Raw genomic sequence first — 16,373 nt, 5'->3', positions numbered from 1 at the left:
GGAGGGACCAGCGCTCGGCGGGGCGGCCCGAGGAGACCGAGAGGACGCGGGGGAGCGGCGCGGGCGGAGGCTGCGGCCGGGCGGGGGCGGGGCGGGGCGCGCCGGCGGGGGCGGGGCGGGCGCGCGCAGGGCGGGGCGGGGGCGGGGCGCGCGGGCGCGCGCCGGCGGCCGGCCGAGGGGCTTGTGGGTAAGCGGCTGCGCGCGGCCGGAGACGGCGCCGCGCGGGAGCGAGTGAGGGCAGCGGGCGTGTGGGACGGAGGCGGCCGCGGCGACCATGGGCGCGGGCTGGCGGCGGCCGTAGCCGCCTGAGCCTGGGCTTCAGCCTCCCGGAGCCGCGGAGGGCGGGGCGGCCCGGGCCCCGGGGCGGCGGCGCCGCTCCCCGCTCCCGCGCCCGGAGCCCTGAGGGAGCGAGCTCGCGGCGGGCGAGCGGACCGGGCGGCGCGAATCTGACTGAGGGGCGGGGACGCCGCCGCCTGCTCCCCGCCGCTCGGGCCGGCCGCTTGGACAGCCGCAGGCCTCGGACCGGCGCTGGGACCCGGAGCCGGAGCTCGAGGCGGCGGAGGGCCCGGGCGGAGCCCCGCCCGGAGCCGGCGGTTCGGGGGCGGCGCTAGGCCCCGAGGCGGCGGGGCCGGGGCGCGGGCCCGGCGGCGGCTTCGGCAGCGGCATGAGCCGGCCCCCGCCGACGGGGAAGATGCCCGGCGCCCCCGAGGACGCGCCGGGGGACGGGGCGAGCGCGAGCCGCCAGAGGAAGCTGGAGGCGCTGATCCGAGACCCCCGCTCGCCCATCAACGTGGAGAGCTTGCTGGTAGGTGGCCGGCCCCGTCCCCCCGCGTCCCCCTCTCGGTCCCACCCGCCCGGGGGAGGGCTCGCCCCTCCCGCCCCGCTTCCGGCGCCGGGCGGGTCGGGCCGCCCCTGGCTCCCCGGCGAGCCCACCTTGCGTCCGCGCCGGGCCGGGCCGGGGGTCCAGCCGCTGCCCCCCTGGGAGCGCGGGGGGGAAACGCCGCTCTCCCGCCTCGGCCCGGGGGTGGGGCGGAGGAGCCGCTGCCTTCGAGCCCCCGGTGCCACGCCGCGTGGGGACGTGGGTCTCGGCGAGGGGGACCCCGACCGGCACCTCCCCGCCCGGGGTGCGTGACAAAGAGCCGCGCGCTCCGTGATCCCCGGCCCTGAGCGCGGAGCCCGAGTCCGCCCGCTTTCGGGCGTCTGGGGACGCTCCCCGTCGCGGTCCCGCGCGTTTTCGCGTCTGCATTCCGCTTCCCGGGGCGGCGCCGCGCGCACGGCGGCCCGGGCCGGGCGGGGCGGCCCCTCCCGCCGCCCTCGCCCCGGCCCCGGCCCCGCTCTGCCGGCGGCGCCCAGCTGCCCGCGCGGCCTGCTCCGTGCGCGGGGCGCCTGCGGGGCGCATTCGTGGAAAGGGGGTGTGGGCGGAGGGACAGCGGGGCGGCGCTCGCCCGGGAGGGGCGCCGCGGGACCGGGCCGGGGGGACCCTGGCGCCCTTGGCCGCCTCTCCCAGGACTGCTCGGCCCCCCGGGAAGCCCGCGCCTGCCGGCCGGGATCGGCCCCCCGCCGGCCCTTCCTGGGGAGCAGCTGCTGATCCGTGAGGGTGCGGGGCCGTCGCGGTGACTCAGTGCCGCTCGGCCCCGGGGGCGGCGGGCGCGCCGCGGGTCCCCAGGCCGGGCATGTGCGCCGCCGCGGCTTCGCGTGGGGTGGGGGGGTCCCCCGGAGGGCGCGGCGCTCCCGGGCCCGGCGGGGGCTCCGGGCCTCACCCCGGCGTGTCCACTGCGGCACTTTGCTAGAGAAACTTTGACCTACGGCCAGAAAGCTCAGTTAAAAGTAGCGCGGCCAGCCTCCGGTGTCCGCCAGGTTCAGGCCCCACGGGGTCCACGCTTCGTCTCGGGTCTGCGCTGGCGGCAGTCGGGCTCGGGGTTCTCGGAGCTTGAGCCTGAGCTGCGTGGACGTGTCACGCGCTCTGCTGTATGAACGTGTTCTCTGAGTCGTTCAAGTGAAGGCTGTTTTAAAATGAAATATCACACGTACTCAGTGAACAGTTCAGCCCATTCATTTGTTGACCAGTAATCAATGTTTACAGCCAGCACACTTCACACTTTTGTTAAGGGGACGTATTGCTGGTGTGAGAGTTGACATCAGACGTTGTCATTGCTCTTTTTAGTTGTTTAAATCCAGGGCGGGGCAAAAGCAGGTTTACAGTTGTACGGAAAATAATACAACAGTAAATAATCATGCAAGAATAAACTGTGGTTCGTGGGCTCACAACAGCAAACCTATTTTTGCCCCACCCTGTGTATAGTCTTCTCTTATAGAGGTAGTCACTGTTTAACATTTTGCTATAAATATATGTCTGAAAAAATTAAAATAAAAAAAACTAAAACTACACTGTACATGTGCTTTGTCATTTTTTTTTATACACTTAATGATTAGTAGAAACTTTTACGTAGTCACATTTATCAGTCTTCTCATTGTAGAGTGATTTCTGGCTTAGATGTCATGCTTAGGATATTCTCCATGACCAAGATTATGATATCATATACCTGAGTTTTCTTTTAGTGCTAAAATGGTTTTATTTAATATCTTTTATTGGTTTTAGAGAGAGAGGAACAGAGGGGGATCTAGAGAGCGAGAGAGAGAAACATCGACTTGAGAGAGAAACGCCAGTCAGCTGTTTCCTGCTCGCCCCCTACTGGGGATCAAGCCTGAAACCCCCAGCATGTGCCCTGACCCTTAATCTCACCTGCAACTGCTTGGTGCCTGGGATGGTGCTCAACCAACTGAGCAATAAAACTGGCCAGGGCTGGTTTTGTTTTATTTTTATTTTATTTGTTTGTTTTTTAAATTTATCTTTATTGTTGAAAGTATTTACAGATGTCCCCTCTCCTTCCCCCATTGACCCCTCGCCCACCCTCTCCTTAGGCCTTCACCACACTATCTCTGTGTCCATGGGTTATGCATATATGCATGTAAGTTCTTTGGTTAATCTCTTCCAGACCCCCACCCCACACCCCTTTCCTCTGAAATATTTCAGTCTGTTGCATGCTTCCATGTCTCTGGGTCTATTTCCTTCCTTAGTTTATTTTGTTCATTAGATTCCACATATAAAGTGAGATCATGGGATACTTGTTTTTCGCTGCCTGGCTTGTTTCACTTAGCATAATATTCTCCAATTCCCTCCATACTGTCCCAAAGGGTAAGAGACCCTTCTTCTTTACAGCTGCATGGTATTCCATGGTGTGAATGTCCCACAGCTTTTTATCCACTGATGGGCACTTGGGCTGTTTCCAGGTCTTAGCTGTTGTAAACTGCGCTGCTATGAACATAGGGGAGCATATATTCTTTCTGATTGGTGTTTCAGGTTTCTTAGGATATATTCTTAGAAGTGGGATTGCTGCTAAATGGCAGTTTCATTTTTAATTTTTCGAGGAAACTCCACGCTTTTCTACAGCGGCTGCCCCAGTCTGCATTCCCAGCAGCAGTGCACTAGGTTCCCCTTTCCCCACCCCCTCGCCAGCACTTGTTGTTTGTTGTCTTGTTGATGGTAGACATTCTGACAGGTGTGAAGTGATACCTCATTGTGGTTTAAATTTGCATCTGTCTGATGATTAGCGACATTGAACATTTTTTCATACGTCTCTTGTCCATCTGTATGTCCTCTTTGGAGAAGCGTCTATTTAGTGGTTTTATTTTTAATGGTCTTTTTATTCCATTTGGAATTTTGATACAAAGTAGGAACTGGGGGTACAGAAATTTCATCAGAAGATTTGACTCCGTATTAGAGCTCCCTCAGCATTAATTGGGAACCTCTGTTTGTAGCTCTGTGTTTTTGTCATAAAAATTTCTACTTGGAGAGTGGTGCTTGGGGGAGAGAAAGTAATGATTGTGGGGTTGGTCACCATTTGGGCTTCCTTGGGTCTCTTTGTGGAAATACTACTTTGCAGTGACTTAAAATCTTCTGTGCTGACCTTGGACAGTGCACGTGAGCTGTTAGTGATACTGGTTGCTGGGGAACAGGATGTGCATGACGCAGAGCAGTTTTATCAGCTTTTGGGGAAAAACACAAAACATTTTCCATTGGTAGGTTAGCTTGTATGTAGCTTAGTATTCAAATTGACGTGAAGTCATGGTGGCATTTGGGATTCTGCTGACACTGTCTCTTCTCGTTTTATCCCTGACGGGAGGAGTCATTCTCCTGTCCTCTCACCTGTACTGCCCCCCAAACTGTGATTAAGTTATGGAGACCTACTTGTGAATTCTGCAGTCGGTTGTCCTGAGTGACCCTCAGTTATCTTCTGGAAAGCCTTTGGGTCACAGTGGTTAGCATTTCTCTTCACACATGTTGTGTGACTAAAAGGAAATACTAGGATTTGTTTTGGCTGATCATTGATAATCTCTTGGAGAATGTTTCTAAGTCCAAGAATGACTGTTTGGTTCGTTGATTGGTTTTGGTAAGATTCAGGTGGTTTCTTCAGATACCAAAGGGCCTTACAGCTTTTTTTCGTTATAGTTGATTGATCAGTTAGTACTCAATGTCTAATTTCCTTTATTATTTTAAAGAGATTATAGACTTGGAACTGATTTCTAGCAATTCATTATTGGAGTTGTTTTTCATGCCATAGAAATGAATAGCAGAGCCTCCTCCAGCAATGCTTTATTTAGACGGAAACAGAAAAGGCCTGGTTGGCTTCATCTCAATTACCTGGGTGAGTGTGAGGAGGAATGCTTACTATACTAAGTGGTGTCTCATATACATACTTCTTAGTTTTTTAGTTTATTTAATGGACTGAATACAGGCTCTTTAAGGAGGTGGGTCTTTTTTGTCTTCCTGTTGCTGTGTTCTTTAAATACTTGTTGAATGAACTAACAGTTCTTTTTTAAGTAACAGGAGCTACCTGTAGAAATATATCCCTACTTGAAGAGATAGTAAAGTATTTACGAAGTAAACATTTTGATCTATGTAAATGTATTTCTTATCTATCTATAGGAAGACAGATAAGTAAATGTCTGCATATGCAGAGAGGATAGGTTTGGGTGGCAGAATTAATTGGAGGTCAAGCAGGAAAAATGAATTGAGATTTTGGTATTTTCTGGATTGTGCTGAAACAGTTTGTTGTAGAAAGGATTTAAGCTCATTTTAGTTAGTGTTTTAGGTGAAATAAAGACACCTCGTGTGGAGGGCTGAACAGCCTTTATTGTCTGTCGTGTCATTTGTCCCCCTACCCCCTAACTTTTCTTCTGGTTAAACATATCCAGTTCCTTCTTATGTACCTTGATGATGCCTGTGTTGAAACTGTACTTCGTGAGAAAGGCGGATGAAATGCTGGTGGTGTGTTCACGGTGTCTATTCAGCGGTTTATTTTTTATTCATTTTAAAATTCTTTAAAATGGCATATTGGCTCTTATTAATAACAAGGAAGTATTTGTTAGCGAAAGTAAAACCAGCACCAAAGAACGTGAGAGATTTTGATCAGAAATCAAGTGTTATTACAAGTTGCTCTGAATGAACCGTTTTGAAAATTTATCAGATATTATCAAGAATTCTGATTGCTAGCAGGTGTGTTTTTTTAATCCTCACCTGAGGATATGTTTTATTGATTTTAGAGAGGGAGGGAGGGAGGGTAGGAGGGAGAAACATGGATCGGTTGCTTCCTGTATGTACCCCGACTGGGGGTGGAACCTGCAGCCTGGGCATGTTCCCTGGTGAGGAGCCTAACCCAAGACCTCTCGGTGCTCGGGATGATGCTCCAACCACCTGAGCAGCACTGGTGAGGGCACTAGCAGTTTTATTTAGCTTTTAAATACAGGGTTTGGGCAAAAGTAGGTTTTTATGGGATATTTGAGCAGTGAAGGAAATTTGGGGAGATAATTCTTTTAAAATTTAAGATGCCTAAATATACTAAAGAAGAATGAAAACATTTTTGGTTTGTAGTGATAATTATTTTTCTAAAAGGAAAATGTACTAGCACAGTTGTCATGAACTTTAAGGCCTGCAAGATCTAGTGAAATGTGTTTTTGTATGTGAAACCTCAGCACAAATATTTAAAGTATTAGATGTCTAAATATTAGTATGATTTTGAAAAATGTTTCCCCATTTTGGAATAACATTATTATAGAGTTACATTTGTAGCACTTTGGAATTTTATACATTTGAACATATATGGCCGTATTTTATTGTGTTCCATAGTGAATTAAATTCAGGTCGAAGTTGAATGTTTAAAAATGGTGTATGGTTGACTAGTTTGCCTTTGTTGAAGAAAGAATCAGGATTTAAAAAAATTTTTCTTTGTGGACCATTAGATTTGATCAGGTGTTAACGGTCATACAATCAGCATCTATGGGAATTAGTAAAGATGAGAAGAACATATAAAAATTATGCTTTCAAGGAAATGAGATGCCAGGTCAGAAACAGGGAAAAGAGATAGTGCAAAATATAAAGTACTAACTTTATATTAGTAACTTTATATATATTAGCAATAACAATGTTGCAACTATCCTAAATTTAGAAACATTTGAATATTCAGAGTTGCTTTTAAATATCTAAAACGGGAACTTTGAATTTTTGAGTTTTGGCTTCTTGATATATTTCTTAAAGTAGAATGACTGAAATTAATGTGCAAATGAAATAATGATGAACTTTTCTCTGAAATTTAGATGCATGTTATGATCCTATATTGCATTCAGCAGGAAACAATATTTTTTGTCTTACATTCAGAAAAGGTAATCTTACAGGAGCTTTAATTTTAATTTTTTTTTTAATCCTCACCTGAGGATATTTTTTCCATTGTTTTTCAGAAAGAGTGGAAGGGAGAGAGGGGAGGGAGAGAATCATTGATGTGTTGTCAATTGGTTGCCTCCCACACGCTCCCTGACCTCGCCCAGGGATCTAGCCCTCAACTGACGTGGCCTTGGCCAGAATTGAACCTGGGACCCTTCAGGATGCAGGCCGAAGCTCTAACCACTGAGAAAACCTGCTAGGGCAAGGAGCTTTAATTTAATAAATGCATCGAAAAAATTATCCTATTGGATTGAAACAAAAAGAATACTCTGTGTGTGTGTGTGTGTGTGTGTTAAAAAACTTAATACCAATATAGTTTACATCATTTTTAGTTAAGATTTTTCTAATCTGTATCTGCTAAATCCAGTAGCTTAGGCAGTGATTTCCAAACCTTGATATACATAGGTCTCAACTGGAGAGCTTTAGAAATATTAAAGACTGGTTTTCACCCCCAGACTTTCTAATATAATTGCTATGTGGTGCTTCCTGGTGTTCAGGAGTTTTAAAAGTTCCACAGGTGATTCTCTAGTGCATGAAAGTGTGGGAACCACTGAGCTGAGGGGTGCAGTATTGTAATTCAAAGATTGGCAGAGGGGCCATTGGGTCCCAAATGTAACTGAGAAAAGGAGAACACTTATTTTTTCTTCCTTTATTTTTATGGCACACTGAGGCTTGGATGAAGCCAGAAAGTCAGAATTATCTGATGGAAGCCAGAATCACACTTAGGATACTTGGTGGAAATGGTGTCAGATCTTCTGATTTAGATCGTCTGTGGGGGCCAGGAATTTGCATTTAAACAAACATCTCAAGTGATTCTGATGCGGTAATCTACAGGTCAGAGTTTGAGAAACACTGTAGGTGTTGTTTCTCTCATACTGACTGATGGAGAAAACCACAAACAAATGCTAGTTGAGATCTCTTTAGCACACAGAATTGTATATGTGGAAAAGGCTGGCATGTGGAGAGATGCAAGGTTTTCTGAACTGTCAGGGGTCATTACACTTTATGTCTTCTTTGAGAGCTCCATAGGAATCAGACCAATGCTCTTTTTCTTATCTTAGAAGGAAATTTCATTTGCCAAGCATTTATGAAGAGAGCACCCGACAAGATACACTAAATAGAAATGAAATAACTTTTTTTATTGTGGTAAATATAATATAAAATTCCTATGTAGTAATGTTACTACATCTTATCCTTCTGTGAGAAATATAGTCTACAGAGACTTATTGGCCTGGAACTATATAATTTTGATGTTTCACATTTAATAAATGGCGAGAGGAAAACAGTGAGTTTGTTTAATCATTGACAGTTTATTTAATTTAGAAATGTATTGTCCTTCAGAGCATAGCACCTAAAGCAGGATGGCATCATGTATATTTGTGATTGTGCTTGTATTTAAAAAATAAGAAAATAATTTAAAAATTATTTTGTGGTCTCTTTAAAAGCAAGCAAAATGCTCAAAACCCTTATATTAAACTATTTTGAAATTTTATTTTCAAAGGGGCCTTTAAGTTAGGTTACATTAAGTAATCATCTTTAAGAGGCGACCAAACGATATATAGGCAATAGATAAAGTATCCATATTTTTTATCCTCTTAAAGTATTTGTATATCAGATTTCCTGCTGTTTGGGCTTTTTAATTTTGGTGGTTAAGGGTTGTGTACATATTTTAGAAATTTGAAAATTAAAATTTACATTTATTGATTCTTGTCATAATAGTTATAAGATTGTGATTTTTGTCTCCTTTTAGTATTTGAAATACCTATCAACTCACTTTTTGTAGATTTTATCTTGTGGCTAATAAAATTGCACATGTTTGTGGCCAAGGCACAATTAATTAGTATTTATGACAAATAGTAAGAGTATCTTTAAGAAATAGAGATTTGTGACAGTTTTATCTTTTTAAATGTATCCATCCTTTCCAAATTATTGCTGAGGAAAAAGGTAACTAAAATGTGAAACATTTGAAACTAGGTGGCCCTTCTCTCAATGACTTAAACTTCTGCAGTTATCTTTAGAAGTCTGTTACACGTCCTAACATTTCACTGGAAGTGCTTTTCTGATTTAGAAACATTTTACAGTCTGGTGATTAGACTTCCTGTTCCATAATACCTCAGTGGACAGCATGCGCCATCATTTAAAAATATTTAACAAAATGTAATCTAATTTTATGCTTCATGATTTGTTACGGTATGTCCATGCTAAAAAATTCTAAGGCATTATTTCTGACTACAGCTTAAATGGAATATGTAATTCATGATTGCCACACTTAAAATTAGAGCATATGTTTTGTTAATGTTGTATTTAGGCTAAAGGAGACTTTAGTCACAAAAGACAGATGATCCACTACGAACTAATGAGAAAACTCACCGAGAGGATTTTACTGGTAGTTCTGAAACATAATTTCTTCTGCAACCATATATTTTTGTAAATAGGGGAGAAGCTGTAATATTATAAATTGAAGGCATTACTGAAAACAGATTTGTTTTCCATATTTGAGACATTTCCATAATAGAACAACGGATGATACAAATAAAACTAAATTTAGAACTAATAAAGGGAAACTAGTACAGAATTGGCTTATGAAATTTCCTTTAGAGGAAAGTCATAATGTAAAACACTGAATAAATTTTTTAAAAGTTAATTACTGATTTGGGGAGTGGATTGAGAAGAGAGGATTGGGACAAGTTTTAGCATAGGAAAGTTTTTTCTTCCAAGATGATGTGAGGACTGTGTTTTACTGTGCTGCTTTTTTTCTCATAAACAAAATTGTTCACTTTGGTTCAAATCACAACACATCTATTGAGTAAAAGTTTAAAAGTCCGAATAATGGCTTTCTTATTTCAAATGATTTTTATAAGTAAAATTCCATTAAAATAAGTCAAAATGGATTCTGTTTTACCTGTATTAATTAGTTAATATGAAAATACAAGTTAATTTTTTTTCTTAAGAATTTTTTTGGGGGCTCTAGGATAGTAAAGATGGATACAAATGAAGGGAAATGACTTGATTACTTTCAAGTGTATTTTTAAAAGAAGCAGAGTAGTATAATGGAAAGAACACTGGCTTAGTTCTCAGAAGAGCTAAGACTGGTATTAATTAGTTAGATGTATTATTTTTTTTGGCTGCAAGTGATGTTTTATAAGACTATATGTGTCTGCCTGAAGGTATGGATTTAAATCCAGTAAGAAACTATGTGCTAGTGTTCTGTCAACTGCACCAAACGTGAGCTTTTTCACAGACTGTGGAGGAACTGCTTGTGAAACAGCATATGTTGTCTATGCCTGTAAGTGTCTTCGAAAAGGTCTTCAGCATACAGAATCAGTCTTCTGAGGTTAACCTGTTTCCCCCCCAAAGAGGTAACACATTACTTGGCACATACTAGGTTCTCTAAAGGGTAAAATCAATGAATGAAAATTAGTTGGCATTTTTATTTTTTAATTCACTGAGGGTAATTAATCGCATTGGGTGAATATTTGCTTATATTCAGTTTTTTGATTATTCTGTTACATTCCAAATGTCACTGTTCCCAGCTATTTTATTCTTTTTGAGTAATTATGATATTGAAGATCAAAACAGAGTCTGATGTTCTTATGTAATATAAAAATTCAGCAATCCTGATATCTAAGTATAAGGAAAAGTCAGGATAGAATTTTTAAACCTTTGCATTGTTGATTTGTAAAAACGTTAATCATGCTTCATATAAGGTTTGAAGGAGCATTTGGGTTGTATCAACTATTCTTATCTGTGGTTGAATTAAGCAGCTTTTGTGCTACATTTAGTACAAAAGGTAAGTTTTGTCCCGGCCGGGGTGGCTCAGCAGTTGAGCATCGACCTAGGACCCAGGCGATCAAGGTTCGATTCCCGGTCAGGGCACATGCCGGGGTTGCGGGCTCAATCCCCAGTAGGGGGCGTGCAGGAGGCAGCTGGTCAATGACTCTCTCATCATTGATGTTTCTCTCTCTCTCTCTCCTTCTCCCTTCCTCTCTCTGGAATCAATAAAGATATGTGTGTATTTTTTAAAAAAGGTAAGTTTTGGAACTACTCTGAAGAATAGTTTGGAAGATGCACACTGCATATGTTGTGCTGTCTTAACCTGTGATACAGATTTTGGTCGTTAGGCATACCAGGGTAATTGTAATTTACTATGTAGAAAAAGATATACAAATAGCGCAGTAGTTCGTATATGATAGGATCCTTCTGCATTGATCGCCATTGTAGTAAACAGTAACTTTAAGATTCTTGGTTCATGTCGTCTCAAAGCTGATTTTAGAGTTTAGGATTTGGTAACAGCTAGGTTTTGCTTAAGTCTATTGTCAACCATTTAACAACCTCAGGGGATTAGAATTTGTACTTCTGTTGGCTAGGAAAACTGGGTTAGTGTCCAGGTATAATGAAAATGAATGTGGGGAGAAGCCCGCTGTTGGGGCGATACATTGCACACGGTCCCTGTTGTGGCATTTATGAATTAGGAAGTGAATTTATCCACTTCTACTTTAAAAAAATATGTTTCTGTGGTTTTTCTTAGAATAGAGACTTCAGCAGGCTGCTTTCTCTCTTGTGGTTTGTCTGTGCTTAGGTGCCTATCTCTCTGTCTCCTCCATTAGAAGTGAAGGAAGGGATGGGATTTTGGAAGGCCCTTCGGATCAGGAGAGAATAGCAGGGCAAAGTCTGGGTGGGGCTTGTGGCTCTAGGGTGATGGGCTTTGGGGCATGGAGGCTTCTTCAGGGATGTGAAGAGAGAGTGAGCAGGACCAGGGATAGAGGCACACATGCTTTTGCTGATTACTGAATACCATGTAGTTTTATACTCTTTGCTTTTGTCTCTACCTGGAATGATCCCTCTCCTCTGCTTTGTCGGCTTACAAAAACAAACAAAACAAACTTCATGTTTTAAGTTACAAAAGTAATACATGCCTATTTAAAAAATGAAAAATTACAGAAGTGTATATAATATACAAGTTCTCTTCTTAGCCCTCTCTCTATGTCAGTCTTTGAAGACAACTACTTTGTAACATGTTAGTGTTCACTTTGCCTTTTCTCTGCGTATAACAACATAATGGTATATCCATTTTCATTGCATATAAAAAACTCACTAATATTTGTAGGGTTGTTTCATTAATACCAAAATGCAAATATACCATATCTATTGTTCTGTATTTGCTTTTTAAATTTATTTTGGAGGTTGTCCAGTCAGAACTTATACTTCAGCTAATTCTTTTTAAGGGCTGTGGAGTGTTCCATTAACTGGATTTGCCATAATTTATTTTACTGTAACAATATTGATAGACATTTAGGTTGTTTTCTTCTGTTATAAACATTGCTGGAGTGAACATCATTGTAAATATTTATGAGCATATATGTGGATATTTTTGTAGATTTTTAGAAATGGAATTGTTAAAGTGTGTGCAAATTTAAAATTCCATAATAATCTCATTTTGTCCTTTTTAAAGACTAGCAAATTGAACTCTCCCAATGGTGATGTGATATGCATACTCTCATATCTTTGCCAGGCTGAGTATCATCAGCTTTTTACATTATTTGCCAATCTGATAGGTGAAAAAAAAGCCACTATATCCCTTTGTTTTTATATGCATTTTAATATTTGATTACTAATGAGATTGAGCAGTCATTCCTGGGTTTTAATTCTCCTTTAAGATCTACCTTAAATTTATTTTCTCTTTGAGGTCTTCTCTAATTCCTGTTTCCCCCAATCCTAGGCAGTGACTTTCTTCCTCTTGTTTGCTCACATACCACTTTATATCTCTGTTATAAGCAATTATAATTATACTGTATTATGATTATTTACTTATATACTAGATTAGGAGGTCCTCTAGGGTTGTGAACATGTAGTATTTTTTTTTTTTAACTTTTACATCTCAGTTTATTGGCAATATGGGGACTAAAACCCTAGTTTTTAGTGTAAAGGGGCATAGTTCTTTAAATATTATTTTTCTTTCCGTTTTATTGAGATATAATGGATTGTAGCATTGTATAAGTTTAAGGTATACAGCATAATGACTTACATGTATTGCAAAATGATTACCACAATAAGTTTAGTTAATACCCATCATCTCATGTCGTGTAGTAGTCGTTTTTCTTTCTCTTTCCAGTATCTAGCACAGTGCCTGTATCATTTAGTATGGGTTTAGGAAGCTTTATCAAATGGTTAGCCTCATTTGCAACTGGGTGTCTATATGTAAGGCTTGTTGCCTCCTCCTTTTGGGGTGGGGGGAGGGTTGGCTCTTAACTTAATGGTAGTAGCTCTAGTTCTACCCTTTCATTTTGCAAAGGAGGAATGTCTTATTTGGATATGAGGTGTTTTTATTGCTTTACCACACCCGACTAGTTGTTGTGAAATATGCAAAGCTCCAAACTGTGGTCACTTATGGTCAAGGACAAATGTTGATTTCTACAATTTGAGATAGAGGATGACCATTTTTCATTTCTTACCAACTAGGCCCAACAAATGAGGCTTTTGCCTGATGGCCTTATGCAGACTTAAGCCAGCACAATTAATCCAGACTTCATTTGGCTCCTTCCAAAGAGGTATGAGTCTTCTCACATAATAGAAAGACTTTTCTAATTGCAGTTACTCCAAGCACTGGCTGACTCCTGAGAGGGCTGATGTCTTTTCTTCCAGAGAACTCTTGAAACCTCTCCAGTAGCCACCTTCCCATGAAGGGATCTCACCAAATCTCATTTCACTGTTGCTTTTTCCTGCCTGGGATACAAGCCCCTAATACACAGCTCATCTTCCTCTTGTTCCCCTGCTTATTCTTCCCCCCTTTTCAAACATCTCACCCTTGTTCTAGGGTTAACATAATTACCTGCACCTTCAAACTCCTTACTGAGTGTTACTTTATCTTTGTGTGAATAACACCTGTCTTTCTCCTGAGGTAAAGCCCTCTCTCTAGTGGGACTTGTACCTTCTTTTACTCTCTACATATCTCAGTGTAGGAAAGGGTAGGAGGGGCTTTCCTTCTTACTTTGCACCACGGTGCCTACAAAACCTTCCTGTTGAGTCTCACGTAGTTGGAGTGCACATCTCTTGCTCATTGAAGAGGTGGGCTTCTCGCTCACGGTGTTTCTTTCCATTCAAGGCTGTGCCACCATTCCAGGTGGATTTAGTGTTTATGTTCCAGAGTTCCAGGACCCTTAGCCTCACAGTTTCCTCATCTATGGTGGTCTTCATCTTCACTTAATTCATGCACTTCCATGAAGTTACTCTGGGTCTCACCTGAAATCAGCTTTACCTTTGAAATTATTAAACATTCTGCTCCTGACACTATTCTTTTTTTCTTTTACTAACTGTTCATTGATGCTTTTGAGATATGCAGTTCTTGACACCTCTCTCCACCAAATGCTTCTTACCTCTTGCTGATTTATTAGTTTCCTTGCCCTGTTGAATTTCTATCAGATGCATCTGGCAAAACCTAGATTTTGGATCAGTTTGTCTCTTTGGCCTACATAAAAGGTGTTTGTTGAGCACTAATGGAGAGAAATCACACAACTACCCAGATTAGTGATGCTTTGAATTCAGTCACCAGTTTCTGCTCGAGCTGTCAGGGCGGCAGAACAATTCTTTCATTTTCTGTTGGGGCTATTTTAAACATTTTTTCCTTTCTTTAAACTAAAGAAACCAAGTATTCTCCACAGATGACATTCCTACTTTATGAGAAAATAGAAGCCATCAAAAAGAGATCCCTTGTTTCCTGTTACTTGACTCACCAGTTTATCTCCTCTGTACCGTTTGTTCTTCCCTTTCCTTCTGTTTCAGCGGATGAGATGCCCATACTTCTGTCTCAGGCTGGTTCTCCAACTGTGCTTTGTCTGTTTCTTTAATCTTTCCCTTAATTCTGATTCTTTCTCATCTTGCTAAACTTGTTCAAAAGCCTCTCTGAAACAAAACAAATCAATGGAAAAAATATCCTCAGGTGAGGGTTAACCAAAAAAGAAAAGAAAAAGACATTGATAGGTGTTATTTTTGGACAGTGTAGATGGGATATCTTAGGTGATTATATTAAGTGTTTTAACATTAAGAGGACTTCAAATTTCAGAATATTTTAAAAATCAGTGATTATTCAACTTATTCTAAAATTGCCCTTAGGTTCATGTTGATCTCAAAGAGAGTAGTTTTTTGTTTGTTTTTGTTTTTTGTTTGTTTTGTTTTTTAAATGTCCACAGCGGAGAGAGTGTTTAACCTGTATGATGTGCACTTACTGGAGGTCTGTAGTATGATAGGCAATTCAAGAACAGTCAGTTATCTAATGATTGCTATTGATTTAAGGCTTTTAAGGGTTTGCGTGGAACTTTTGAATATGGATATGTGTGGAATTCTGCAAATTAATAAATTTTAAGATAATGAAGCTGCAATCTGAATTCTGGACTTTTATCTGTCTTGTTTTCCCTCTTTCTTGGCACTGACTTTTTTGTCACTGCTGGTGATGAGCGTCATTAGCTCCCAACTGCTGTTGCTTTCTCTCACCCTGGTTTGCGGTCAGACTGCAGGGCAGCTAAGGTAGCTAAGGTAAGCGCTTAAATTGAAATATCCTCAAATCTCTTATAGATCTGGCTGGGATACAAATGAAAATGGTAATGATGTCTTTTAAAATAAAGGAGATGATGGAAGCTTCGATCTTTTATTTATGTTTGAATAGCAAAATTAAGGACTGAAGTGATGATTAAGAAATTATGGTATCTTTAAAACCCACTAGTGTTAGTGTAGATACTGTTCACGGACCATTGACTAAGCCAGAGAGGAAACAGAATGTCTAACTCAGAAAGGGGAAAGGAGCTCTGCACAGCTGTGGTATCCCATAATGATTAAATCAGCCGTAATGATAAAGTAAGCATTGTTTTTTGGTTGTTTTACTTTCTACCACATATAATGGTTGAGACATAATCCAGCTACTTTTAAGAAGTTATAGTTTATTTGAGAAGAAATAGCTTGTTATCAAATGGAAAGTTAAACGATGAATTAAAGAGCAATAAATACAATAATATAAAATAGTATCTTGCTGTTTGAGCAGCAGTGAACATTGTGAATTAAGAAAAGGTAGCAGTCACTGGGCTTTGGAAGTAGAAAAGCATTAAGAAGGAAAAGTGGGACTTGTTTTGACGATGATAGTGATGAAGGCAATTACGATAATAGCAGCAAATATGTACCTACTGTTTCTGGCAGTTTAATATGTATTAACTCATTTGGTTCTTCCTACAGCTCTATGAAATACTATTATTTTCTTGACAGTCCTGATAAGGAAATTGAAGGAAAGAGGGGTTAAATAACGATTATGGTCACGCTGCTTCTAAGTGGCGGAGCTGGGATTCTGCAGTGTAGTCTCAGTTTCTTTGGTTAGGCTACTCTGCGTCTCACACAGTAGGGTTGTAAAGGACTGTGGGGAACAGGGAGGGTCTGCTTCCTTTGCCTTACTTGGTTCTGTGGAACTTTGTGTAGGCCTTTGGAATGGCCATATCTCTGAGTGGAAAATAAGCTCTTACCCAGGCCACAGGCTTTTGTTCTGTGAAGTTTTGGTTAAAGTCTTTTTTTCTTCCAAGATAACATGTGTTTTCAGTAAGGAAAACTTAAAAACTCA

General features: G+C 42.1%; 1 protein-coding gene across 1 annotated transcript in view; it reads left to right on the top strand.

The window, feature by feature from the left end:
* Window positions 1-210: 210 nt before the first annotated feature.
* Window positions 211-16,373, top strand: part of ROCK2 (Rho associated coiled-coil containing protein kinase 2) — an 80,527-nt gene continuing 64,364 nt past the window's right edge. The window contains exon 1 of the mRNA XM_081156513.1: window positions 211-805. Within this exon, the coding sequence (XP_081012639.1) occupies window positions 665-805 (141 nt within the window). The 5' untranslated portion in view covers window positions 211-664. The remainder of the gene's footprint in view (window positions 806-16,373) is intronic.

The sequence above is a fragment of the Miniopterus schreibersii genome (assembly GCF_964146895.1).
Source record: "Miniopterus schreibersii genome assembly, chromosome: 13".
In the NCBI taxonomy this organism is placed as follows: Eukaryota; Metazoa; Chordata; class Mammalia; order Chiroptera; family Miniopteridae; genus Miniopterus; species Miniopterus schreibersii.
Note: the sequence above shows the minus strand (reverse complement) of the source record. Positions and strands in the feature narration are given on the sequence as shown.